This window comes from Pongo abelii, chromosome 20 (genome assembly GCF_028885655.2).
Source record: "Pongo abelii isolate AG06213 chromosome 20, NHGRI_mPonAbe1-v2.0_pri, whole genome shotgun sequence".
Taxonomy (NCBI): Eukaryota; Metazoa; Chordata; class Mammalia; order Primates; family Hominidae; genus Pongo; species Pongo abelii.
The window spans coordinates 60,225,887-60,251,029 of NC_072005.2; the positions used below are offsets into that span (position 1 = coordinate 60,225,887).

The 25,143-nt window shown below is 53.1% G+C and overlaps 1 protein-coding gene and 1 long non-coding RNA gene across 5 annotated transcripts; one reads left to right on the forward strand and one right to left on the reverse strand.

The window, feature by feature from the left end:
* Positions 1-332: 332 nt before the first annotated feature.
* LOC129051784 (uncharacterized) lies at positions 333-18,708 on the reverse strand. The gene is made up of 3 exons (XR_008516269.2): positions 18,589-18,708; positions 6,800-6,885; positions 333-3,261 (listed from the first exon to the last, which is right to left on the reverse strand). It is a non-coding gene; the product is annotated as an uncharacterized LOC129051784 (long non-coding RNA).
* On the forward strand, positions 15,302-25,089 carry MYADM (myeloid associated differentiation marker). 4 transcript variants are annotated; one of them, XM_054538440.2, is made up of 4 exons: positions 16,772-16,857; positions 18,708-18,792; positions 22,476-22,561; positions 23,308-25,089. In XM_054538440.2, exon 4 carries the CDS (start codon positions 23,310-23,312, stop codon positions 24,276-24,278), a length of 969 nt encoding a protein of 322 aa, XP_054394415.1. In that variant the 5' UTR covers positions 16,772-16,857; positions 18,708-18,792; positions 22,476-22,561; positions 23,308-23,309; the 3' UTR covers positions 24,279-25,089.
* Positions 25,090-25,143: the final 54 nt, after the last annotated feature.

The following is a 25,143-nucleotide window of genomic DNA, read 5'->3' on the forward strand; positions in this document are numbered from 1 at the left end:
CTGGCGAGGGGCGGTGGCTCTCGCCTATAATCCCAGCACTTTGGGAGGCTGAGGCGGGCGGATCACTTGATGTCAGGAGTTTGAGATCAGCCTGGCCAACATGGTGAAACCCCGTCTCTACTAAAAATATAAAAATTAGGTGGACATGGTGGGCGCCTGTAGTCCCAGCTACTCGGGAGGCTGAGGCAGGAGAATCACTTGAACCCAGGAATCGGAGGCTGGCAGTGAGCCAAGATCACGTCACTGCACTCCATTCTGGGCAACAGAGCAAGACTCTGTCTCAAAAAAAAAAAAAGGAAAGAAAAAGGAAATCCTTGCCAATCCTGATATCCCAGAGATGTTTCCCAATGCCTTGCTCTTGAATATTTATAGTTTTATCTTTCACAGTTAGACATGTGAACCATCTAGAAATGTATCTGGGGTACGGTGTAAGGTCGGGATCCTGGACCGAATACAGCTCCACAAAAATGTCTGTTCTTGACTGCAAAAAAGCAATGTGACTTTGTGCACAGATCAAGCGCATCTGTTTCTGAAATCTGTAGTGTTCTGTGTCATCAGCCTGCATTTCCATGGTTGCGACAATACCACATTATCTGCCTCATTTCCTACCGCAGTTCCTCAATCACTCTGAATGCAGCGGCACTAGCCTCATTGCTTTTGGATGAGTACACCTATTGTGTACCAGTCAGGGAGCCTGTGTCTGGACCAGCAGCCTTTCTTAGATGCTTTGGGTGGTGGTTCTGTCTTATCCTTCAGCCAGTAGCTCAGGGTCCTCCCCTCAAAAGGCCTTTCCCTGACCACTCCATCTAAAGTAGCTCACCCCAGTCCCCTATATCTTTTTTTTTAAAATAATGCAACAGAGAAGGTGATATAGGTGCATTGACAGGCCTTCTTTTATTAGCTTGAGCCATTATTATTATTATTATTATTATTATTATTATTATTATTTGAGATGGAGTCTTGCTCTGTCGCCCAGGCTGGAGTGCAGTGGCACGATCTCAGCTCACTGCAACCTCCACCTCCCAAGTTCAAGCAATTCTCCTGCCTCAGCCTCCTGAGTAGCTGGGATTACAGGCATGCACCACCATGCCCGACTAATTTTTGTAGTTTTAGTAGAGACGGGGCTTCACCATGTTGGTCAGACTGGTCTCGAACTCCTGACCTCATGATCTGCCCGCCTCAGCCTCCCAAAGTGCTGGGATTACAGGTGTGAACCACCGTGCCCAGCCTTATTATTATTATTATTATTATTATTATCATCATTTTGAGATGGAGTCTCTACCTGTCACCCAGGCTGGATTGCAGTGGGGCGATCTTGGCTCACTGCAACCTCCGCCTCCCAGGTTCAAGCAATTCCCCTGCCTCAGCCTCCTGAGTAGCTGGGACTTGTATTTTTTAGTAGGTATGGGGTTTCCCCATGTTGCCCAGGCTGGTCTCAACTCCTGACCTCAGGTAATCCACCTGCCTCGGCCTCCCACAGTGCTGGGATGACAGGCATGAGCCACCACGCCCAGCCACCAGTCCCCTATATCTTATGTTCTGGTACATTTTGCTATACAAAAACAACTTATGTGCGTGTTTGCTGACTCATTGTCTCTCTCTTGCATGTGTGAACAGAGCAGCAGCAATAATGTCTGCACGTCTTGTTCACTGGCCATGTCCCCTGGGCATAACATACGGTAAGGAATTCGCTTTGGATGAAGAAAAATGATTCTCTTACATCCATTTAGGATGAATGCATTCTACCCTCAGAGTCCTCTAGGGGGCACCCTCACATGAATGCGCCCCTGCAGGGCACAGCTCTTGAGTTGTTTTTGTTTAACTGGCCTGCACCTGTTATTTTGTTTGTGTGTGTGTTTTGGTTTCTTCTTCTTCTTTTTTTTTTTTTTTTTTGAGGCAGAGTTTTGCTCTTGTTTTCCAGGCTGGGGTGCAATGGCGCGATCTCAGCTCACAGCAACCTCTGCCTCCTGGGTTCAAGCGATTCTCCTGCCTCAGCCTCCTGAGTAGCTTGGATTACAGGCATGTGCCACCACACTCAGCTAATTCTGTATTTTTAGTAGAGATGGAGTTTCTCCATGTTGGTCAGGCTGGTCTCGAACTTCCGACCTCAGGTGATCCGCCCATCTCGGCCTCCCAAAGTGCTGGGATTACAGGCATGAGCCACTGTGCCCGGTCTTTTTTTTTTTTTTTTTTAAGATGAGGTCTTGCTCAGTTTGTCCAGGCTGAAATGTAGCGGTGCAGTCACAGCTCACTGCAGCCTCGCACTCCTGGGCTCAAGTGAGCCTCCTGCCTCAGCCTCCTGAGTAGCTGGAACTATAGGCACAACCACCTTGCCTGGCTAATTTAAAAAAAAAAAATTTTTTTTTTAAGAGTCAGGGTCTTGCTATGTTGGCCAAGCTGATCTCAAATTCCTGACCTCAAGTGATTCTCCCACCTCAGCCTCCCAAAGTGTTGGGATTCCAAGCATGAGCCACCATGCACCAGGTCTGGCCTACAGCTTTTAACTACATATTTAGAAAGAGAAACCACAAGTGGTAAAAGCCTGGGTTCTGCCCTAGATTACCCGAAATGAGCTATTTTTATAGAAGCCTCCTGTGTGCAGGAGCTCATGTTGGCCCCAAGGGCAGAAAGAGGTTTTTTTTTTTTTTTTTCTTTTTGAGACGGGGTCTTACTCTGTCATCCAGGCTGGACGCTGTGGTGCGATCTCAGACCTGCAACCTCTGTCTCCCAGGTTCAAGGAATTCTCCTGCCTTGGCCTCCGGAGTAGCTAGAACAACGGGCACGAACCACCATGCCCAGCTAATTTTTGTATTTTTAGTAGAGACGGGGTTTCACCATGTTGGCCAGGATGGTTTTGAACTCCTGACCTCAGATGATCCGCCCGCCTCAGCCTCCCAAATTGTTGGGATTACAGGCGTGAGCCACCACGCCTAGTCTAAGGCAGAGGTTGTTGACTGGTCTAAGCTGCTACTTGGAAGGGCTCCAGTCTCCTGCAGGGAGGGAGGGAGGATCCCACTGTGGCTCCCAGAACTTTGCTTCCCAGCAAGAGGCACTAAATCAATGCCATGCTTGAGGATGGTGGGCCCTGAGAGAAATGAATCTTGGCCTCCAAGTGTTCAGACTGTGTGGGGGACACCTGCTATTTACATCTGTGAAATGGGGCTGGTGACCTTGGCTCAGCGATGGGCTCCATCTCATCTCCTCCTGGAAGCTTGACGGAGAAAAGCATCTACAGCCATTTGTTATCACTGGGCTCCTTGCCTGAAAGATTATAAATACTTCGTTAAAATACATACATCCATAGTGATGTGTTTTGACTTGGTAATAGATTTCAGGGTAGACGCAAGCCTCCTCAGCCACCCCTGTTTGCCAGTTGCCCAGAGTTCCTCCCTTTCTGTTTTTACTGATTTCTTCTGTATCTTTCTGGAAATATCCATTGCATATATATACACACACAGATATATATATATATATATATATATATGCACGTATAAATGTGTGTGTATATATGTGTGTGTGTGTGCTGATATAAGACATTGTTTTAAGTATTTTACGTGCATTGAGTCATGTAATATAAATATAATTTTATATTGCTAATACATTAAGATGTTTAAAATAAGAAAATTATACAAGCCAGGTGCAGTAGCTCACACCTATAATACCAGAGCTTTGAGAGGTCGAGGCAGGAGGATCACTTGAGGCCAGGAGTTCGAGACCAGCTTGAACAACATAGGGAGACCCCTGTCTCTACAAAATATAAAATAAAATATAAAAAATAAAACTCGGCTAGGCGCAGTGGCTTACACCTGTAATCCCAGCACTTTGGGAGGCTGAGGCGGGCGGATCACAAGGTCAGGAGTCCAAGACCAGCCTGGCCAAAATAGTGAAACCGTGTCTCTACTAAAAATACAAAAAAAAAAAAAAATTAGCCGGGCGTGGTGGCAGGCACCTGTGATCCCAGCTACACGGGAGGCTGAGGCAAAGAAAATCACTTGAACCTGGGAGGCGGAGGTTGCAGTGAGCTGAGATCACGCCACTGCACTCCAGCCTGGGCGACAGTGTGAGATTCCATCTCAAAAAAATAAAAATATAAATAAATAAATAAAGCCCGCCAGGCATGGTGGCTCATGCCTGTAATCCTAGCACTTTAGGAGGCCGAGGTGGGCAGATCACGAGGCCAGGAGTTTGAGACCAGCCTGGCCAACATAGTGAAACCCCGTCTCTACTAAAAATACAAAAAATTAGCTGGGCGTGGCAGCATGCGCCTGTACTCCAAGCTTCTCGGGAGGCTGAGGCAGAAGAATTGCTTGAACCCGGGAGGCGGAGGTTGCAGTGAGAGCCGAGATTGTGCAACTGCACTCCAGTCTGGGTGACAGGGCGAGACTCTGTCTCTAATAAATAAATAAATAAATAAATAAATAAGTAAAACAAACCCTAGCCAGGGGAGACAGCTGTGGTCCCAGCTACTCAGGAGGCTGAGGTAGGAGGATCTCTCAGACTTAAGAGGTCAAGGCTGCAGTGAGCCGTGATCATACCACTGCACTCTAGCCTGGCAACAGGGTGAGACCCTGTAATAAAATATGTACACAGTGATGTGTTTTGACTTGGTAATATATTTCCAGGTAGACTGTAAGCTTCTCATCCATCCCAGTTTTCCCATTTCCCAGCGTTCCTCCCCTTCTGTTCTTATTGATGTCTTCTGTATCTTTTTGGAAATATCCATGGCATATATATATATATATATATATATATATATATATATATGCACACATATAAATGTGTGAATATATATGTACTGATATAAGGCATTATTCTAAGAATTTTGCTTTTATTTTTGTTTTTATTTTTTTGAGACAGAGTCTCACTCTGTTGCCCAGGCTGGACTGCAGTGGCTGAGGCTCACTGCAACCTCCCTCTCCCAGGTTCAAGCAATTCTTGTGTCTCAGCCTCCCGAGTAGCTGGGATTACAGGCGCCCACCACCATACCCGGCTAAATTTTGTATTTTTAGTAGAGAAGGGATTTCACTATGTTGGCCAGGCTGGTCTTGAACTCCTGACCTCAGGTGATCCATCCGCCTCAGCCTCCCAAAATGCTGGGGTTACAGGCATGAGCCACAGCACCCAGCCTATTCTAAGAATTTTACATGCATTGAATCATGTAATATAGATATAATTTTTTTTTGAGACTGAGTTTCATTCTTTGGCCAGGCTGCAATGCAATGGCATGATCTCAGCTCACTGCAACCTCTGCCTCCCCGGTTCAAGCAATTCTCTTGCCTCAGCCTCCCAAGTATCTGGGATTATAGGCGCCTCCACCACGCCTGGCTAATTTATTGTATTTTTGGTAGAGATGGGGTTTCACCACGTTGGCAAGGCTGATCTCAAACTGCTGACCTCAGGTGATCCCCTGCCTTGGCCTCCCAAAGTGTTGAGATTACAGGCGTGAGCCACCATGCCCAGCCTGATATAATTTTATAAAGCTAATACATTAATATGTTTATTTTTATTTTTATTTTTTTTTGAGATAGAGTTTTGCTCTTGTTGCCCAGGCTGGAGTGCAATGGCGCGATCTCGGCTCATCACAACCTCTGCCTCCCAGGTTCAAGCGATTCTCCTGCCTCAGCCTCCTGAGTAGCTGGGATTACGGGCATGCACCACCACCCCAGCTAATTTTGTATTTTTAGTAGAGATGAAGTTTCTCCATGTTCGTCAGGCCGTCTCGAACTCCCGACCTCAGGTGATATGCTGGCCTCGGCCTCCCAAAGGGCTGAGATTACAGGCGTGAGCCACTGCGCCCAGCAAATATGTTTAAAATAGAAAAATTATACAGGTTGGGTGCCAAATTTTTTTGTAGAGACAGGGTCTCGCTATGTTGCCCAGGCTGGTCTTGAACTATTGGCTTCAAGCAATCCTCCTGCTTTGGCTTCCCAAAGTGCTGGGATTACAGGCATGAGCTGCCCTGTCTGGCAGGCTCCTTTTAACAATCAGCTCTCATGGGAACGAATAGAGCAAGAATTCACTCATTACCCTGAGAAGAGTGCCAAGCTCTTCATGCGGGATGGGCCATGAAGAAACAAACACCTCCCACAAGGCCACAGGCCTCCAACATTCAAGATAAATTTTCTTTTTTCTTGAGACAGAGTCTCACTCTCTTGCCCAGGCTGGAGTGCAATGGCGCAATCTCGGCTGACTGCAACCTCCGCCTCCCAGGCTCAAGCGAGTCTCCTGCCTCAGCCTCCTGAGTATCTGGGATTACAGGCGCTCGCCACCATGCCCGGCTAATTTTTGTATTTTTAGTAGAGAGGGGATTTCACCATGTTGGTCAGGCTGGTCTTGAACTCCTGACCACAGGTGATCCACCCATCCTGGCCTCCCAAAGTGCTGAGATTACAGGTGTGAGCCACCATGCCCAGCCCAGGATCAATTTTTTTTTTTTTTGAGACGGAGTCTCGCTCTTTTGCCCAGGCCAGAGTGCAGTGGCACTATCTCGGCTCACTGCAAGCTCCACCTCCTGGGTTCACGCCATTCTCCTGCCTCAGCTTCCCGAGTAGCTGGGACTACAGGTGCCCGCCACCGTGCCTGGCTAATTTTTTATATTTTTAGTAGAGATGGGGTTTCACCGTGTTAGCCAGGATGGTCTCGATCTCCTGACCTCGTGATCCGCCCGCCTCGGCCTCCCAAAGTGCTGGGATTACAGGCGTGAGCCACCGTTCCCGGCCAAGGATCAATTTTCAACATGAGATTTGGAGGGGACAAATAGGTAAACCACATAAATATCCTTATTTTTATGTTTTCTCACCTGTAAGATTGCATCCTCATGCATCATTGTTCATTAGGACTTCCTCCTAGAAAGCTTTTCATTTAGGTAAACAGAGTTTCCTCGTCCTTTTAAAAAGACACAGACACGGTTGCATTATTGAATCTGCCATAGTTCATCTCACCAGTCCCCTATAAGATGGAGTCTTGATCTATTTCCAGTCTGAGAAGTACATTCAGCAGGGGAGTTTTACAAATCAAATAGATTTCCTTCGTCGTTCCCCCAAAAATGCAGCCTACGTCTTCAAAACCGAAGACTTCAGTCTATTTTGCTTAAGGATGACAAAAGTCACCATCTGTTAATCCAATCTGCATCAGGAGAAAAACGAAAATCATCTCATGCGCATGAAACCTCCTCTTGGGGTATGTGAAGGGGAATTCCTTAGGGTCTCTTTCCATGCAGCAGGGAGAGCCTCTGGCTGTGGTGGCTCTTGTTTGCAGACCACAGACGTCACCTCTGGATCCAAGAAGCAGAGGAGGAATGTGTTGAAGGACTTTGAGTAAAAGCAAAAGAGCCGGGCGCAGTGGCTCATGCCTGTAATCCCAGCACTTTGGATGGCTGAGGCGGGCGGATCACGAGGTCAGGAGATCGAGACCATCCTGGCTAACATGGTGAAACCCCATCTCTACTAAAAATACAAAAAATTAGCCGGGCGTGGTTGCAGGCGCCTGTAGTCCCAGCTATTCGGGAGGCTGAGGCAGAAGAATGGCCTGAACCCGGGAGGCGGAGCTTGCAGTGAGCAGAGATCGCGCCACTGCACTCCAGCCTGGGTGACAGAGCGAGACTCCGTCACCCAGGAGTCTCGCTGGGTGAGGAAAAAAAAAAAGCAAAAGAGCCAGGTGCAGTGGCTCATGCCTATAATCCCAGCACTCTTGGGAGGCTGAGGCGGGTGGATCATATGAGGTCATGAGTTTGAGACCAGCCTGGCCAACATGGTAAAACCCCATCTCTACTAAAAATACAAAAAAAAAAAAATTAGCCGGGCATGGTGGTACATGCCTGTAATCCCAGCTAGTCGGGAGGCTGAGGCAGGAGAATTGCTTGAACCCAGGAGGCGGAGGTTGCAGTGAGCTGAGATCGGGTCACTGCACTCCAGCCTGGGTGACAGAGTGAGACTCTGTCAAAAAAAAAAAAAAAGCAAAGGATGCATGGAAAGCCTACGGAATCAGGCTCAGGAATGTGGCAGGAGGCCAAGAACAGACAGCAGCGAGAATATTCCTAACATCAGATGCAGCCATACCCCGGTGGGGAAGCCACCATTACCACCACCACCACTGGGCACTGCCCTCCTGACATTGACCAGTGACACCTTCGCCCTTGCCACTGTACTTTAATTTTCTTTTTTTCTTTTTTTGAGACAGTCTCACCCTGTTGTCCAGGCTTGAGTGCAGTGGTGCGATCATAGCTCACTGCAGAATCGAACTCATGGGTTAAAGAGATCCTCCTACCTCAGCCTCCCAAGTAGCTGGGACTACAGGTGTACGTGACCACGCCCAGCTATTCCGTGTTTTTCTAAAAAAAAAAATTCATAGGGGCAGCCAAGATGGCTCATGCCTGTAATCCCAGCACTTTGGGAGTCCAAGGCAGGTGGATCACGAGATCAGGAGTTTGAGACTAGCCTGGCCAATATGGTGAAACTCCGTCTCTACTAAAAATACAAAAAAATTAGCTGGGCATGGTGGCCAGTGCCTGTAATCCCAGCTACTCAGGAGGCTGAGACAGGAGAATCGCTTGAACTCAGGAGGCGTAGGTTGCAGTGAGCCGAGATCGCACCACTGTACTCCAGCCTGGGTTACAGAGCAAGACTCCGTCTCAAAAAAAAAAAAAAAAAAAAACCAAAACCCAAAAAACATAGATACTAAATTTTGTCAAATACTCTTTTAGCATATATAAGATGATCATACTGATTTTTTTAATATGATAAAGCTCATTAATAGTTTTTTAATATTAGCCGTTCTGGGCTGGGCACAGTGGCTTATGCCCTTATCCCAGCATTTTGGGAAACTGAGGCAGGAAAATTGCTTGAGCCTTGGAGTTCAAGGCCAGCCTGGGCAACATGGTGAAACCCTGTCTCTACAAAAAACACCGTGCTGGGCATGGTGCTACACACCTGTAGTCCCAGCTACTCAGGAGGCTGTGGGGGGAGGATCACTTGAGGCTGGGAGGTTGAGGCTGTAGTTAGGTGTGATCAGGCCACTGCACTCCAGCCTAGGAGACCCAGAGAGACTCTGTCTCAAAAAATAATAATAATAACAATAATAATAAACCCCAGTTGGTCACAATGTATTATTTTTTACTCTACTGCTAGACTCTGAATGCTAGTACAGGCTGACACACTGCAAAACACAGAGCTCTATTCTGAGCCCAAGGAGGCCGCACGTAATGAAGGCTGTGCTACCCGCGCCATAGCCACAAAGAGCACTTGAAACCTGGCTAGTGAGACTGAGAAACCGAATTTTAAATATTGTTATTATTATTATTATTATTATTATTATAAGACAGAGTTTTGCTCTTGTTGCCCAGGCTAGAGTGCAATGGCGTGATCTCAGTTCACTGCAACCTCTGCCTCCTGGGTTCAAGCGATTCTCCCGCCTCAGCCTCCTGAGTAGCTGGGATTACAGGCAGGCACCACCACACCAGGCTAATTTTGTATTTTTAGTAGAGCTGTGGTTTCTCCATGTTGGTCAGGCTGGTCTCAAACTCCCGACCTCAGGTGATCTGCCCGCCTCGGCCTCTCAATGTGCTGGGATTACAGGTGTGAGGCCCCCGCCCGGCCTATTGTTATTATTATTATTATTATTATTAATATTATTATTATTATTATTGAGACAGAGTCTCACTCTGTCACCCAGGCTGGAGTGCAGTGGCATGATCTCTGCTCACTGCAATCTCTGCCTCCTGGGTTCAAGTGATTCTCCCGCATCAGCCTCCCGAGTAGCTGGGACTACAGGCATGAACCACCACACCTGGTTAATTTTTGTATTTTTAGTAGAGATGGGGTTTCACTATGTTGGCCAGGCTGTTCTCAAACTCCTGACCTCAAGAGATCTGCCCGCCTCAGCCTCCCAAAGTGCTGGGATTACAGGCGTGAGCCACCGTGCCCAGCCAATAGAGTTTATTTTTAAAAGCATGTTTAGGTTCACATAAAAATTGAGCAGAAGGTACAGAGATTTCCCTGTCCCCACACACGCACAGCCTCCCCAACTACCACCATCCCCAGCCAGTGGTAGATTTGTTACAATGGATGAACCTCCACTGATTAACACATCATCTTCACCCAGGGTCCACAGTTTACACTGGGGTTCACTTGGTGTCGTAGAATCTATGAGTTCGTATAAATGTATAATAATCAGTGTTTACCACTATGGCATCATAATACAGTTTCATTCTCCTAAAAGATCTCTTACTCTGCCTATTCATTGCAACCCCAACTCTCCTGACTTTTTTCTTGTTTTGTTTTTTTTTTTAAACTTTTAAAAATGTTGCTACTACTTCTTTGGGAGACTGAGGCAGGTGGATCGCTTGAACTCAGGAGTTCAAGACCAGCCTTTGTAACTGAGTGAGAACCAGTCTCTACCAAAAAAAAAAAAAAAAAAAAAAAAAATTAGCCTGGCATGGTGGCGAGCACCCATAGTCCCAGCTACTCTGGAGGCTGAGGCAGGAGAATTGCTTGAGCCCTGGACGTCGAGGCTGCAGTGAGCCGAGATCACGCCACTGCACTACTGCAGCCTGGGTGGCAGAGTGAGACCCTGTTTCAAAAAAAAAAATAAGGAAGCAGAAATGATGCATTCACAGGCTTTGCTGCTAGGTGGTTATTATTTTTTGTTTGTTTGTTTGTTTTTTGAGAGAGAGTCTCAGTCACTCTGTCGCCCAGGCTGGAATGCAGTGGCATGATCTCAGGTCACTGCAAACTCTGCCTCCCAGGTTCAAGTAATTCTGCCTCAGCCTCCTGAGTAGCTGGGATTACAAGCGTGCACCACCATGCCTGGCTAATTTTTATATTTTTAATAGAGATAGGGTTTCACCATGTTGGCCAGGCTGGTCTTGAACTCCTGGCCTCAAGTGATCCGCCCGTCTCAATCTCACAAAGTACTGGGATAACAGGCGTGAACCACTGCACCTGGCCAATCACTACTTTGTGTCTCCAGAAAATTTTCTTCCTCCTAAAAAGAAACCTTCTACACTTGTATCATCCCCATCCCTTGAGTGTGGGAGGAACGTGTTACTTTCTTCTAACCAATACGGCATGGCAAAGGTGGTGCTTATATGTTGTAGAAGATTTCTTGCTAGCTGACACACCCTAGAGTCTCTCATCGCTGACTTTGAAGGAGCACGCACTGATGAGTTGATGAGTTTTGTTTTTGTTTTTGTTTTTTTTTGAGATGGAGTCTCACTCTGTCTCCAAGCCTGGAATACAGTGGTGCAATCTTGGCTCACTGCAAGCTCCACCTCCCAGGTTCACACCATTCTCCTGCCTCAGCCTCCCAAGTAGCTGGGACTACAGGCACCCGCCACCACGCCCGGCTAATTTTTTGTATTTTTAGTAAAGACGGAGTTTCACCGTGTTAGTCAGGATGGTCTCGATCTTCTGACCTCGTGATCCGCCCGTCTCAGCCTCACAAAGTACTGGGATTACAGGCATGAGCCACCGCACCCGGCTGAGTTCTTTTTTTTTTTTTTTTTTTTGAGACAGGGTTTTACTCTGTTGTCCGGGGGCTGGAGTGCAGTGACGCGATCTCGGCTCACTCCAACCTCTGCTTCCCAGGCTCAGGTGATTCTCCAGCCTCAGTCTTCCCAGTAGCTGGGACTGCAAGTACCACCAACACCTGGCTAATTTTTGTATTTTTATAGAGATATGGTTTTGCCATGTTGCCCAGGCTGGTCTCCTGAGCTCAAAACGATCTGCCCTCCTTGGCCTTCCAAAGTGCTGGGGTTACAGATGTGAGCCACCGTGCCCCACCCCGATGAGTTCTAAAGTCACAAGGAAATAAATTCTGCAGCAAGCTGAGTGAATTTGGAAGTACATCCTTTCCCAGTGGAGCCTCCAGATCAAAACTCAGTGCCGGGCTGGGCGTGGTGGCCCACACCAGTAATCCCAGCACTTTGGGAAGCCAAGGTGAGCAGATCACTTGAGGTCAGGAGTTCAAGACCAGCCTGGCCAATGTGGTGAAACCCCGTCTCTACTAAAAATATGAAAATTAGCCGGGTGTGGTGGTGTGCACCTGTAATCCCAGATACTCAGGAGACTGAGGCAGGAGAATCACTTGAACCTGTGAGGCAGAGGTTGCAGTGAGCTGAAATCATGCTACTGTACTCCAACCTGGGCGACAAGGTGAGACTCCATCCCCCCCACAAAAAAAAACCCAAAACTCAGTCCTGGCCAATACTTTGATTACAGCCTCACAGAGAACCTGGCTAAACTGTGCTAAGCTCCACAGAAACTGTGAGATAATAAATACATATATATATGCATATATATGATATGTGTGTGTATTTTAAATCCAACGAAATATTCTTTGAGTGGGAACACTGACTATCAAAAAGAGAATTGTAACAGCAATAGTAAGGTTATGAGAAGAATGTCTTTAGAGATGAAAAAGAGGAAAAGAATTGACGGCCCGGCAAGGTGGCTCATGCCTGTAATCCCTGCACTTTGGCAGGCCAAGGCAGGTGGATCACCTGAGGTCAGGAGTTTGAGACCAGCCTGGCTAACATAGTGAAACCCCGTCTCTACTAAAAATACGAAATTAGCTGGATGTGGTGGCCCATGCCTGTAATCCCAGCTTCTCGGGAGGCTGAGGCAGGAGAATCGCTTGAACCCAGGAGGCAGAGGTTGCAGTGAGCAGAGATCACGCCACTGCACCCCAGCCTGGGTGACAGAGTGAGACCCCATCTTAAAAAAAAAAAAAAGAATAAAAAGAAAAGAAGAATTGACATGAGATGAAAAAAACAACTTATCTGTTGTTAGAGGACAGTCCTAGAAATGTAGCCAGGTGGCTGGACGCGGTGGCTCATGCCTGTAATCCCAGCACCTTGGGAGGCCGAGGCAGGTGGATCATCTGAGGTCGGGAGTTCCAGACCAGCCTGACCAACATGGTGAAAACCCCGCCTCTACTAAAAATAAAAAAAAAATTTAGCTGGGTGTGGTGGTGGGCGCCTGTAATCCCAGCTACTTGGGAGACTGAGGCAGGAGAATTGTTTGAACCTGGGAGGCAGAAGTTGCAATGAGCCAAGACCACCTCTTTGCACTCCAGCCTGGATGACAAGAGCGAGACTCCGTCTCAAAAAAAAGAAAAGAAAAAACGCACACATTGATGTCAGACGTGTTGGGAGTGGAAACCAGTTCGTAATCTTTATCCCAAGTGAACTCCCCCTAAAACCTCTATTACAGGGAATGCAATGATGTCATGCGGTAGATCAGGTGACCACGCTGTGGCTCCGGATCAGCCTCTTTCCCTGGCGTCCTCAGGGCTTGCTCCATGGGCTCAGGAGCAAAGTGGCCAAGGTGGACTACACCAGCTACGTCAGTGATGAATGCCCACCTAGCTGGCAGTAGCAAGCGCTGAGCCCCCAGTGTGGTACAGTTTCCTAGGAAGACCAAAAAGCCAAATACCTGGGCCCGTGAGGATTACACTGGAGCCCATTCATCCTGGGCTGGGCAGTGAGTTTTTCCTCCCTCGAATAAACAACTCTGGGCTTGTTATTTGCTTTTCTTGCCCTTTGCACTTCTGCCAACAGCAGCATCTGTGTATGCACTGAATGGCCCTATTCACCCTCATGTTATCCCTCACAGTATTGCTTCTCATCAAGGAGCTCCATATATTAGGAAGTCAGTGGGGGGCAGTCCATGTACCCCATTACCCCAAAGCAGCCAGCTTCGTGGAACAGCACTGCCTGTTTTGAGACTGGGTTACAGGGCCAGTTTGGAGTCATCATCTTTGGGGTCGGGGTGCTGTTACAGGACGGGTAACCACTCTGAACCAGGGGCACATCCCAGATGATCCCAGATTACAAAGACCTGTGAACTCAAGAGTGCCATTTCTTTCTTTTATTTCTCTCTTTTTTTTTTTTTGAGACGGAGTTTTGCTCTTGTTGCCCAGGCTGAAGTGCAATGGCATGATCTCAGCTCCCTGCAACCTCTGCCTCCTGGGTTCAAGCGATTCTCCTGCCTCAGCCTCCCAAGTAGCTGGGATTACAGGCACATGCCACCACGCCCGGCTAATTTTTTGTATTTTTAGTAGAGACAGGGTTTCACCATGTTGGCGAGGCTGATCTCGAACTCCTGACCTCAGGTGATCCACCCACCTCGGCCTCCCTCTCAAAGTGCTGGAATTACATACATGAGCTGCTGCATCGGCCAAGAGTGCCATTTCTTAGGACCACACCCGATGACTCTCTTCAAATTTTTATTTGTTTTGTTGTTATTTTTTGTTTTGAGACAGAGTTTCGCTCAGTCACCCAGGCTGGAGTGCAGTGGCAATCTTGGCTCACTGCAACCTCCACCTCCCGGGTTCAAGCCATTCTCCTGCCTCAGCCTCTGGAGTAGCTGGAATTACAGGTGGCGCCACCACGCCTGATTAATTTTTTTGTATTTTTAATAGAGACAGGGTTTCATCATGTTGGCCACGCTGGTCTTGAATTCCCGACCTCAGGTGATCTGCCTGCCTTTGCCTCCCAAAGTGCTAGGATTACAGAGGTGAGCCACCGAGACCGGCCTTCACTCTTCAAATGTTTGCTTCCTGTTCCTGCTACCCTGAACCCTGCTGTTGAGGGGTTCTAGTGTCTACAAGGGAACCGCTGCCACCACAAGGAATAACAGTAAGTTGTGTAAGTGGAGACCACCTCTGGGCCGTTTGGGGTACCTCGAGTGTGTCACTATGGGGTCAGGCAGTGACTGATTTAGGCAGGAAGGGGAGAGATTTGCTGCTACACTTGGGGCTAAGAGGGCCTGTGAGTAGAACCTAGAGGCGTCCCAGGGGAGTCTCCAACTAACACCATGTCCCGACTCCCTATCTGTCCACAGCCCTCCCTCCTTGGACAAGGACAAGGCCTGATCTGGGCGCATTGAGACCTCCCTCCCCTATGCAGGGCCCAGAATGACAAAGAGGGTCTGTGCCCCCTTCCCTTTGCAGAAGCACATCAAGCCCGCACACAGGCTCTACCTTCCTCTACCCAACCCCCTCTCCACTCCTGCAGACCCCCCCCCTTCCTGCAGGTCCCCCTCCGGCCCCTCCCCGCTCCGTAGGGCACGTAGACCCGGATCCCTAGCTCCCGGACCCCTTCCGACTGCTCCCTTCGCCACTCGCGCGGCTTCCACTCCTGGACTCGGCTGCCACTCCTGGGCTTGGCCTCAAAGCCTCCTCAGTTGTCGGCCCTGGAAAGTGCCCAGCGGCGGTAGCGCCAGACGCGCGCCGTTAGCTCAGCGTCGCTGAGCATCCGCAGCCGCCACCAGGCCCCACCCAGCGGCCGCAGCCAGCCAGGCCGCGCCCGGGACGACTGCAGAGCGCGGTGAGTGAGTGCGGCCAGAGGGAGGGACTCAGGCGTCCCGGGTCCCCGTCCTGCCCCTCCCCGGGGGCCCGACATCCAGACCCTCAGCTCCCTCTTTTTCTTTTGGCTCCGGCAGTCCGTTTTAGGGCCGCATAGCCGCCTTTTAAAAACACTCCCTGCATCCCTTCCCTGCCCTGGGGCTTCGGGCCCACCAGCCCCTTGGATCCCTTCCCCTCTTGCAGGATCCAGGAATCCAGAGCCCCAAGCCCCAGCCCCAGCCCCATCCTCATTAAAATTCCGAGTCCCTTCCTCCATCCAGGAGTCAGGAATGTAGGCCAAAAATATCTCTGCCTTCCAAACCCAGGCGGCTAGGCTTGCAACACCTGCTCTGAAAACCCGAGTCTGAGCTTTGATGGTTCTATTATGATGATCATGATGAGTTATTTTTAATAGAGCAGAGTCTCCTTATGTTGCCCAGGCTTGTCTCGAACTCCTGGGCTCAAGGGATCCTCCCTCCTCAGCTTCCCGAAATGCTGGGATTACAGGCGTGAGCCACCGCGCCCAGGCCTGATTGTTCTTCTGAGCCAAGAATCTGGGCCTCAGCCTAGGCATCCTGTGGAGCCCAGGAACCCGGGCCCCCAACTCCTACCGCTCTAGCTCCCAGGAATTTTGCCCCCAACACACCCCACCCCTATCCACTGTGATATCTGAGACTCGCGTCCAGCCCGAGTCCCTTACCCTGCGGCGCCCGGTGCCAGTGAGTACTAGGGGAGCATTTTGCTGCCCCTTCAAGATCCTTAAATACAGGAATCTAACCTGTGTTTCTTGGGGAGACCCAGCAGTCAGGGATCGTAGCCCAGAACCACCTAAAGCCCAAGAATACTGCTGTCAATTCTGCTCTCCCTCAGGGCTCCAAGAGACAGAGATCCTAGCCCACAAACCCCACTGAACTGAGGGGCCTGGTCCCCCAATCCGCTGCGACCCAGGTGTCTAAGGTTTTATCCAGCAAGGAAGGGGTGGGGGCGGAACAGACCAGGAAGGAGCGGGTAGGAAGGGAGCGGAAGAAAGGAGTGAGGTGAGACGGGGGCGGGGACCTGAGCTGGGGGGCTCTGTACTAAACAAACCCTAAACATGCGGGTTTCTATGGTAACGGTCTTCCCTGGCCTACCCTGGAGACTCCTCTAGGGCTGTGTCGAGGAGGGCAGCCCCCAGGAGTCTCCACGCCGCCAGCTGTTGTGTCTTCCTGTTTTGTCACCACGGCAACGATGACCTCAGCCCTCCACCCGGCTCACTGGGGTGGGGCGGGAGCTCCACACTACTTTTATCCCAGGGGGGCGTGGTCTGCTCTTGGCCCCGCCTCAGGGCGGGGCTGGGATAGCCCAGGCTCGGGGAAGTCCCTGTCCACCGCCCTAGCCGGAGCTGCGCCCCGCCCCGGCCCCGCCCCCGTCCCGCCCGCGCTGGCTCCCCAGCCCGCCAACCCCACCCAGCCCTCAGACCCTTCCAGCTGCAGCTGTCGTCTTTGCTTCAGCCGCAGTCACCACTGGCTGCCTGAGGTGAGGTTGTGGGGACCCCAGAGGGCGTAAGCAACAGTCTAGGGTCTTTATGGCCAGAGAGAGGAATGGGCTGGGTCTCAGAATGTCTGGGTCCCTAGAAAGACTGGGGCTGGGCCAGGATTCTTGGGGTTCTGCAGAGGAGAGGGCTGAGGACCTGGACTGTGGATGTCATACGTCTGGAAGAATGGGGAAGAGGACCTGGACTCCTGGGTCTGAGGGAGGAGGGGCTGGGGGTCTGGACTCCTGGGTCCGAGGCAGGAGGGGCTGGGAGGTCTGGACTCCTGGGTCCGAGGGAGGAGGGGCTGGGGGCCTGGACTCTTGGGTCCGAGAGAGGAGGGGCTGGGGGTCTGGACTCCTGGGTCCAAGGCCGGAGAGGCTGGGGGTCTGGACTCCTGGGTCCGAGGGAGGAGGGGCTGGGTTTGCGGGAGTAGAGAGATGGGGACTCGTAGGTGCCCTAGTTGGAGGCTGGAATCTGGTACGTGGAGGTCCTTTAGGAGGGGAAGAGCTTAGGGTTAGGTGTCCTGAGTTTGGGAATGAGAATGGAAGGAATTCAGAATTACTGACCCCTCCCCATCCAGGGGACAGACAGAATCGGAACTTTGGGGCTCCTGAAAGGCCGAGGGAGGGGGGTGTTAAGATCCAGCCCCGTGCTCCCAAAGTGCAGAAGGAGCTGGAAAAGGAGGCGAGGACAGGGCTGCGTCCCGCACCTCTAGGTGCCGAGAGCCAAGGCTGGGGTTCCGGGGCCGGATTCTGAGCGTGAGCGATGGGTGTGGCGTCTGGAGTGGACGAGGGAGGACACTGAAGGGCTGGGTGTGGCCCGGGGAGTCGGGTGCGCTGCAAGGAATCCCGGAGGGGTGTTTCCTCATCCTCCAGGCTCTGGCTGCGCATTCCTGAGCTCTGATCTCGGGCGACGGCTGGAGGCCCTAAGGGCGGGGTGGACCCCTCCCCTCCCCTCCCCTCCCCTCGGCACGCCCCCCTCCGCGGCTAGCCCACCTTCCGCGGGGGACAGAATGAGTGACGCCCTCGCTCGTCCTCCTCCCCTGCTTGGGACGGGGCAGTAACCCGCCTTCTAGAGCACGGGACGCTGGGCCAGTCCCGATTTCCTTCTCCTTCGCAGGTCCCGGAGGGGCGTGGGGGCAGGCAGTGTCTGGCTCCGGGTGGAGCCTCCCATGTGCTCCCGCAAGCCCCGAATGGCGATCAGGGAGGCCGTGGGAGGCGTGGCTGGGCCTCGGGCCTGACTCCAGCACCGCGTGCAGTTTCCGGCCTGGAGCCTGAGCCCCTCAGAGGCCCGCGTCCCTGCCCACTCCGGTCTGAGAGATGCTCTTGGGGGGGCTCTCAGCCCATGTTTATAGGGATCCAGAAATGCGGGCCTCCAACCCTCTCCTAAGACCTGAGAGTCCGGGTCCCCACCCGCCGGAAATCCGGGAGAGGGCGGGCAGCCCCGGAGGCGGGCGGGGGTCCGGGCACCGCCTCCTGGTCCCTGACACATTCCAGATGCCTGGGCCGACTCGAAGCCCTTATAAGGCGCGGAGACACCGGCTCTGGCTGGGCCGCCCGCCCCCGCAGCCGCCGCCCAGGGTTCTCCCGCCACTGCCGCCCGCACCCCAGCCCCCGCGGGGTTAAGATCACACACGCGCCCACGCCTGCCCGCGGGGCGTGCACTTTCGCTGGGTTCCATCCGCCGCAGCCCAAACAATTAACTGAACCGGGAGGGGAGGGGGCGGGGCTTACCCGGGGTCACCGCCGGGGCCCTGCTGGGCTCCGCGCCACGTTCCCGTCTCCACAGGGCGTCAGATCCCTGGAGGGAGGAGCCTGTCCAAACGGACGCTAACGGCCTCCCTCCCCCTCAGGTGCTCTTAGAGCCTGTTCCAAGTGTGGCTTAATCCGTCTCCACCACCAGATCTTGCTCCGTGGGTTCCTCTGCTAAGACCGCTGGTGAGTAGGCAGCGGGCCTGGACTCGTGGGTCTGAGGAAGGAGGGGCTGGGGTCTGGGCTCCTGGGTCTGAGGGAGGAGGGGCTGGGGCCTGGACTCGTGGGTCTGAGGGAGGAGGGGCTGGGGCCTGGGCTCCTGGGTCTGAGGGAGGAGGGGCTGGGGGCCTGGACTCCTGGGTCTGAGGGAGGAGGGGCTGGGGGCCTGGGCTCCTGGGTCTGAGGGAGGAGGGGCTGGGGCCTGGGCTCCTGGGTCTGAGGGAGGAGGAGCTGGGCCTGGACTCGTGGGTCTGAGGGAGGAGGGGCTGGGGCCTGGGCTCCTGGGTCTGGGGGAGGAGGGGCTGGGGGCCTGGACTCGTGGGTCTGAGGGAGGAGGGGCTGGGGCCTGGGCTCCTGGGTCTGGGGGAGGAGGGGCTGGGGCCTGGGCTCCTGGGTCTGAGGGAGGAGGGGCTGGGGCCTGGGCTCCTGGGTCTGAGGGAGGAGGCGCTGGGCCTGGACTCGTGGGTCTGAGGGAGGAGGGGCTGGGGGCCTGGACTCGTGGGTCTGAGGGAGGAGGGGCTGGGGGCCTGGACTCGTGGGTCTGAGGGAGGAGGGGCTGGGCCTGGACTCCTGGGTCTGAGGGAGGAGGCGCTGGGCCTGGACTCGTGGGTCTGAGGGAGGAGGGGCTGAGGGCCTGGACTCGTGGGTCTGAGGGAGGAGGGGCTGGGGGCCTGGACTCCTGGGTCTGAGGGAGGAGGGACTGAGGCCTGGACTCGTGGGTCTGAGAGAGGAGGGGCTGGGGGCCTGGACTCGTGGGTCTGAGGGAGGAGGGGCTGGGCCTGGACTCGTGGGTCTGAGGGAGGAGGGGCTGGGGGTCTGGACTCCTGGGTCTGAGGGAGGAGGGGCTGGGGGTCTGGACTCCTGGGCCTGAGGGAGGAGGGGCAGAGGGCCTGGACTCGTGGGTCTGAGGGAGGAGGGGCTGGGGGCCTGGGTCTGGGCTCCAGGGTCTGAGGGAGGAGGGGTTGGGGCCTGGGCTCCTGGGTCTGAGGGAGGAGGGGTTGGGGCCTGGGCTCCTGGGTCTGAGGGAGGAGGAGCTGGGGGCCTGGACTCCTGGGTCTGAGGGAGGAGGGGCTGGGGGCCTGGGCTCCAGGGTCTGAGGGAGGAGGGGCTGGGGGCCTGGGCTCCAGGGTCTGAGGGAGGAGGGGCTGGGGGCCTGGGTCTGGGCTCCAGGGTCTGAGGGAGGAGGGGCTGGGGTCTGGACTCCTGGGTCTGAGGGAGGAGGAGCTGGGGGCCTGGACTCCTGGGTCTGAGGGAGGAGGGGCTGGGGGCCTGGGCTCCAGGGTCTGAGGGAGGAGGGGCTGGGGCCTGGACTCCTGGGTCTGAGGGAGGAGGGGCTGGGGCCTGGGCTCCTGCGTCTGAGGGAGGAGGGGCTGGAGGCCTGGACTCCAGGGTCTGAGGGAGGAGGGGCTGGGGGCTGGACTTCTGGGTCTGAGGGAGGAAGGATTAGGTCCTGGGCTCCTGGATCCTGGGAGAAGGACCAGGAAGCTTGGGCTCCAAGGAATAGGGTCCCAGACACTGAGGTATCTGAGGAAGAAGCGAGTCCAGGCCCTGGCTCCCTTGTCTCAGGGAGCTGCTGTCCTGCGACTGCCTGGAAGAGGTTAAGGCCTGTGCTACTGCCCTGCAATGTGCCTGAAGCTGAAAGGAGGAAGTTACTTTCCTGTGGCTGGGAGAGGCCTTGGGTTTAGTAGTGTGGCTGCCATGAGACAGTTTACAGCCTGAGGAAAGAACTGGGCACCTGGTTTCTAAGAGGACAGGCACTTGATTCCTGGGGGCCATTAGGACAAGGAGGTGAAAGCTGTAAGTTTTGCAAGGACTAAAGAAGCAAATTGGTTTTCCGGAGTCTGGGACGTCTGGGATCCTTCAGGCTAAGGGCCCAGGGCCAGAGGTCTGACCCCTTATAACAGGACTGTGATGGCCAGGCGCAGTGGCTCACGCCTGTAATCCCAGCACTATGGGAGGCCAAGGCAGGCGAATCACTTGAGGTCAGGAGTTTGAGACCAGCCTGGCCAACATGGCGAAACCCCATCTCTACTAAAAATACAAAAATTAGCCGAGCGTGGTGGCACACGCCTGTAATCCCAGCCACTCAGGAGGCTGAGGCAGGAGAATCGCTTGAATCCGGGAGGCGGAGGTTGCTGTGAGTCAAGATTGCACCATTGTACTGCAGCCTGGGTGACAGAGCGACTCCGTGTGAAAAAAAAAAACGACAACCAAAAAACAGGATTGTGAGGCCTAGAGAGAGTTCAGTGGAAGGGCCTGGGGTTCCTACTGGGCAGTTGGAAATCTGGGGAGCTGAGTTTCCCAGAAGCTGGGAGACCAGCTGGCTGGATTTTGGGGAGAGAAGGTGGAGGTAGATGGACTCAGTATGCAGGAGTGTGGAGGGGGAGGCTGAAACTAAGCTTTTTTGGGTTGCAGTACTCCAGTCCTAAATCTCAGGTGGGAGTTAGACTGAGAGTGAGGGTTGCTAATCTCTAAGGTGGGGGGTAGGGAGAGGAGGGGGCCGCTGAGAGTTTAGGCTCCTTGTCAGAAGGGAGAGGAGATTTCTTCGTTTTCCACGGCTGGGATCTCTATGAAAAGATATCCTTTATTGGGAGGTCGGAGTTCTTATTAGATGTGGGTCCCTGAGAATGGAAGCCCGGGGAGGTTGGGCCGTTTAGAGGCTGCAAATGTCTAGGTCACTGTTCGATGGAAGAAGGAAGTTTGCTCACAGGGTCTGGGGTGCAGAGCTCTGAATACTGAAAGAAAAGGAAGTTGAGTGATGGGGTTTTCAGAGCCTGTGGAAGACAAGCGTTTTGTCCTGACACTTGGGTTGTGGCAGGAGGACGCTTTATTTTTTATTTATTTTTATTATTTTATTTTATTTTTTGAGATGGAGTTTCACTCATGTCGCCCAGGCTAGAGTGCAATGGCGCAATCTCGGCTCACTGCAACCTCCACCTCCGGGGTTCAAGCGATTCTCCTGCCTCAGCCTCCCGAGTAGATGCGATTACAGGAGCCCGCCACCACACCCAGCTGATTTTTGTATTTTTAGTAGAGATGGGGTTTCACCATGTTGGCCAGGCTGGTCTTGAACTTCTGATCTCAAGTGATCTGCCAGCCTTGGCCTCCCAAAGTGCTGGGATTACAGGCATGAGCCACTGCGCCCAGATTATTTTATTTTTTTTGAGGCGGAGTGTGGCTCTGTGGCCCAGGCTGGAGTGCAGTGGTGTGATCTTGGCTCACTGCAACCTCTGCCTCCTGGGTTCAAGTGATTCTCCTGCCTCAGTCTCCCGAGTAGCTGGGATTGCAGGTGCACGCCACCACGCCCAGATAATTTTTGCATTTTTGGTAGAGACCGAGTGTCGCCATGTTGGCCAGGCTGGTCTCCAACTCCTGACCTCAAGTGATCCACCCGCCTTGGCCTCCAAAGTGATGAGATTACAAGCGTGAGCCACCACACCCGGCCTGTTTGTAATTAAAAAAAAAAAATTTTTTTTTGAGTCAGGGTCTCACTCTTTCTCCGAGGCTGGAGTGCAGTGGTGCATCACAGCTCACTGCAGCCTCGACCTCACAGGCTCAAGCAGTCCTCCCACCTCAGCATCCCAAGTAGCTGGGACCACACGCACACACCACCACACCCAGCTAATTAAATTTTTTTTTTGGTAAATGAGGTCTCCCTAGGTTGCCCAGGCTGGTCTCCAACTCCTGGGCTCAAGCAATCCTCCTGCCTCAGCCTCTTGGAGTGCTGGGATTACAGGTATGAGCCACACCCATGCCTGGCCAGAGGGGTGGTGCTGTAGAGTACAGAGTGCTAAATGGCTAAGCTACTGAGTCCCTGGGGGAAGGAGGGAAAGAGGGAAGCACGGTATCTGGAGTGGGAAGCAAACAGTGTAGTTGCACAGTAGTTAGGTCTCAAAGGAGAGAAGAATCTCTTGAGAAGGAGGAAAATAGGGGCCTAGACTCCTGGGTTCTGATATGGGTAGGGGAGGAGTGAGCCTTGAACAGGAGGGGACAGGCTCATCCCTGTATGCCCAGGACTGTCCCCATTTGAAAACTCAAGGCTGGGCCCGGTGGCTCACGCCTGTAATCCCAGCACTTTGGGAGGCCGAGGCTAGCGGATCACCTGAGGTCAGGAGTTAACGAGACCAGCCTGGCCAACATGGCGAAACCCCATCTCTACTAAAAATAAAAATTAGCCGGGTGTGGTGGCACATGCCTGTAATCTCAGCTACTCAGGAGGCTGAGGCAGGACAATCACTTGAACCTGAGTAGCGGAGGTTGTAGTGAGCTGAGATTGTGCCAATGCACTCCAGCCTGGGCCACAGAGCAAGACTGTCTCAAAAAAAAAAGAAAAAAGAAAAAAAAGAAAACCAAAAGCCCCACATCTTGGGAACTCCCTAACTAGAGCTCATATTAATTTGTCCCTGGGGTAGGCAATGGCTAAGGGACCTGGATTCTTATGTTTGTGACCGTATAAGGACACTGTCTTTCCCCTTTTTGCAGCCATGCCAGTGACGGTAACCCGCACCACCATCACAACCACCACGACATCGTCTTCGGGCCTGGGGTCCCCCACGATCGTGGGGTCCCCTCGGGCCCTGACACAGCCCCTGGGTCTCCTTCGCCTGCTGCAGCTGGTGTCTACCTGCGTGGCCTTCTCGCTGGTGGCTAGCGTGGGCGCCTGGACGGGGCCCATGGGCAACTGGTCCATGTTCACCTGGTGCTTCTGCTTCTCGGTGACCCTGATCATCCTCATCGTGGAGCTGTGCGGGCTCCAGGCCCGCTTCCCCCTGTCTTGGCGCAACTTCCCCATCACCTTCGCCTGCTATGCGGCCCTCTTCTGCCTCTCGGCCTCCATCATCTACCCCACCACCTACGTCCAGTTCCTGTCCCACGGCCGTTCCCGGGACCACGCCATCGCCGCCACCTTCTTCTCCTGCATCGCTTGTGTGGCTTACGCCACCGAAGTGGCCTGGACCCGGGCCCGGCCCGGCGAGATCACTGGCTACATGGCCACCGTGCCGGGGCTGCTGAAGGTGCTGGAGACCTTCGTGGCCTGCATCATCTTCGCGTTCATCAGCGACACCTACCTGTACCAGCACCAGCCGGCCCTGGAGTGGTGCGTGGCGGTGTACGCCATCTGCTTCATCCTAGCGGCCATCGCCATCCTGCTGAACCTGGGGGAGTGCACCAACGTGCTGCCCATCCCCTTCCCCAGCTTCCTGTCGGGGCTGGCCTTGCTGTCTGTCCTCCTCTATGCCACTGCCCTCGTTCTCTGGCCCCTCTACCAGTTCGATGAGAAGTATGGCGGCCAGCCTCGGCGCTCCAGAGATGTAAGCTGCAGCCGCAGCCATGCCTACTACGTGTGTGGCTGGGACCGCCGACTGGCTGTGGCCATCCTGACGGCCATCAACCTACTGGCGTATGTGGCTGACCTGGTGCACTCTGCCCACCTGGTTTTTGTCAAGGTCTAAGACTCTCCCAAGAGGCTCCCATTCCCTCTCCAACCTCTTTGTTCTTCTTGCCCGAGTTTTCTTTATGGAGTACTTCTTTCCTCTGCCTTTCCTCTGTTTTTCTCTTCCTGTCTCCCCTCCCTCCCACCTTTTTCTTTCCTTCCCGATTCCTCGCACTCTGACCAGTTCTTGGATGCATCTTCTTCCTTCCCTTTCCTCTTGCCGTTTCCTTCCTGTGTTGTTCTGTTGCCCACATCCTGTTTTCACCCCTGAGCTGTTTCTCTTTTTCTTTTCTTTTTTTTTTAAGACGGAGTCTCACTCTGTGGCCCAGGCTGGAGTGCAGTGGTTCGATCTCGACTCATGGCAATCCCGGCCTCCTGGGTTCAAGCGATTCTCCTGCCCCAGCCTCCCAAGTAGCTGGGAGGACAGGTGTGAGCTGCTGCACCCAGCCTGTTTCTCTTTTTCCACTCTTTCTTTCTCATCTCTTTTCTGGGTTACCTGTTGGCTTTCTTATCTGCCTGTTTTGCAACCACCTTCTCCTGTGTCCTTGGGAGCCCTGAGACTTCTTTCTCTTCCTGCCTCCACCCACCTCCAAAGGTGCTGAGCTCACACATCCACACCCCTTGCAGCCGTCCATGCCACAGCCCCCCAAGGGGCCCCATTGCCAAAGCATGCCTGCCCACCCTCGCTGTGCCTTAGTCAGTGTGTATGTGTGTGTGTGTGTGTTTGGGGGGTGGGGGGTGGGTAGCTGGGGATTGGGCCCCCTTTCGCCCAGTGGAGGAAGGTGTGCAGTGTACTTCCCCTTTAAATTAAAAAAAAATATGTATATATATATTTGGAGGTCAGTAATTTCCAATGGGCGGGAGGCTTTAAGCACAGACCCTGG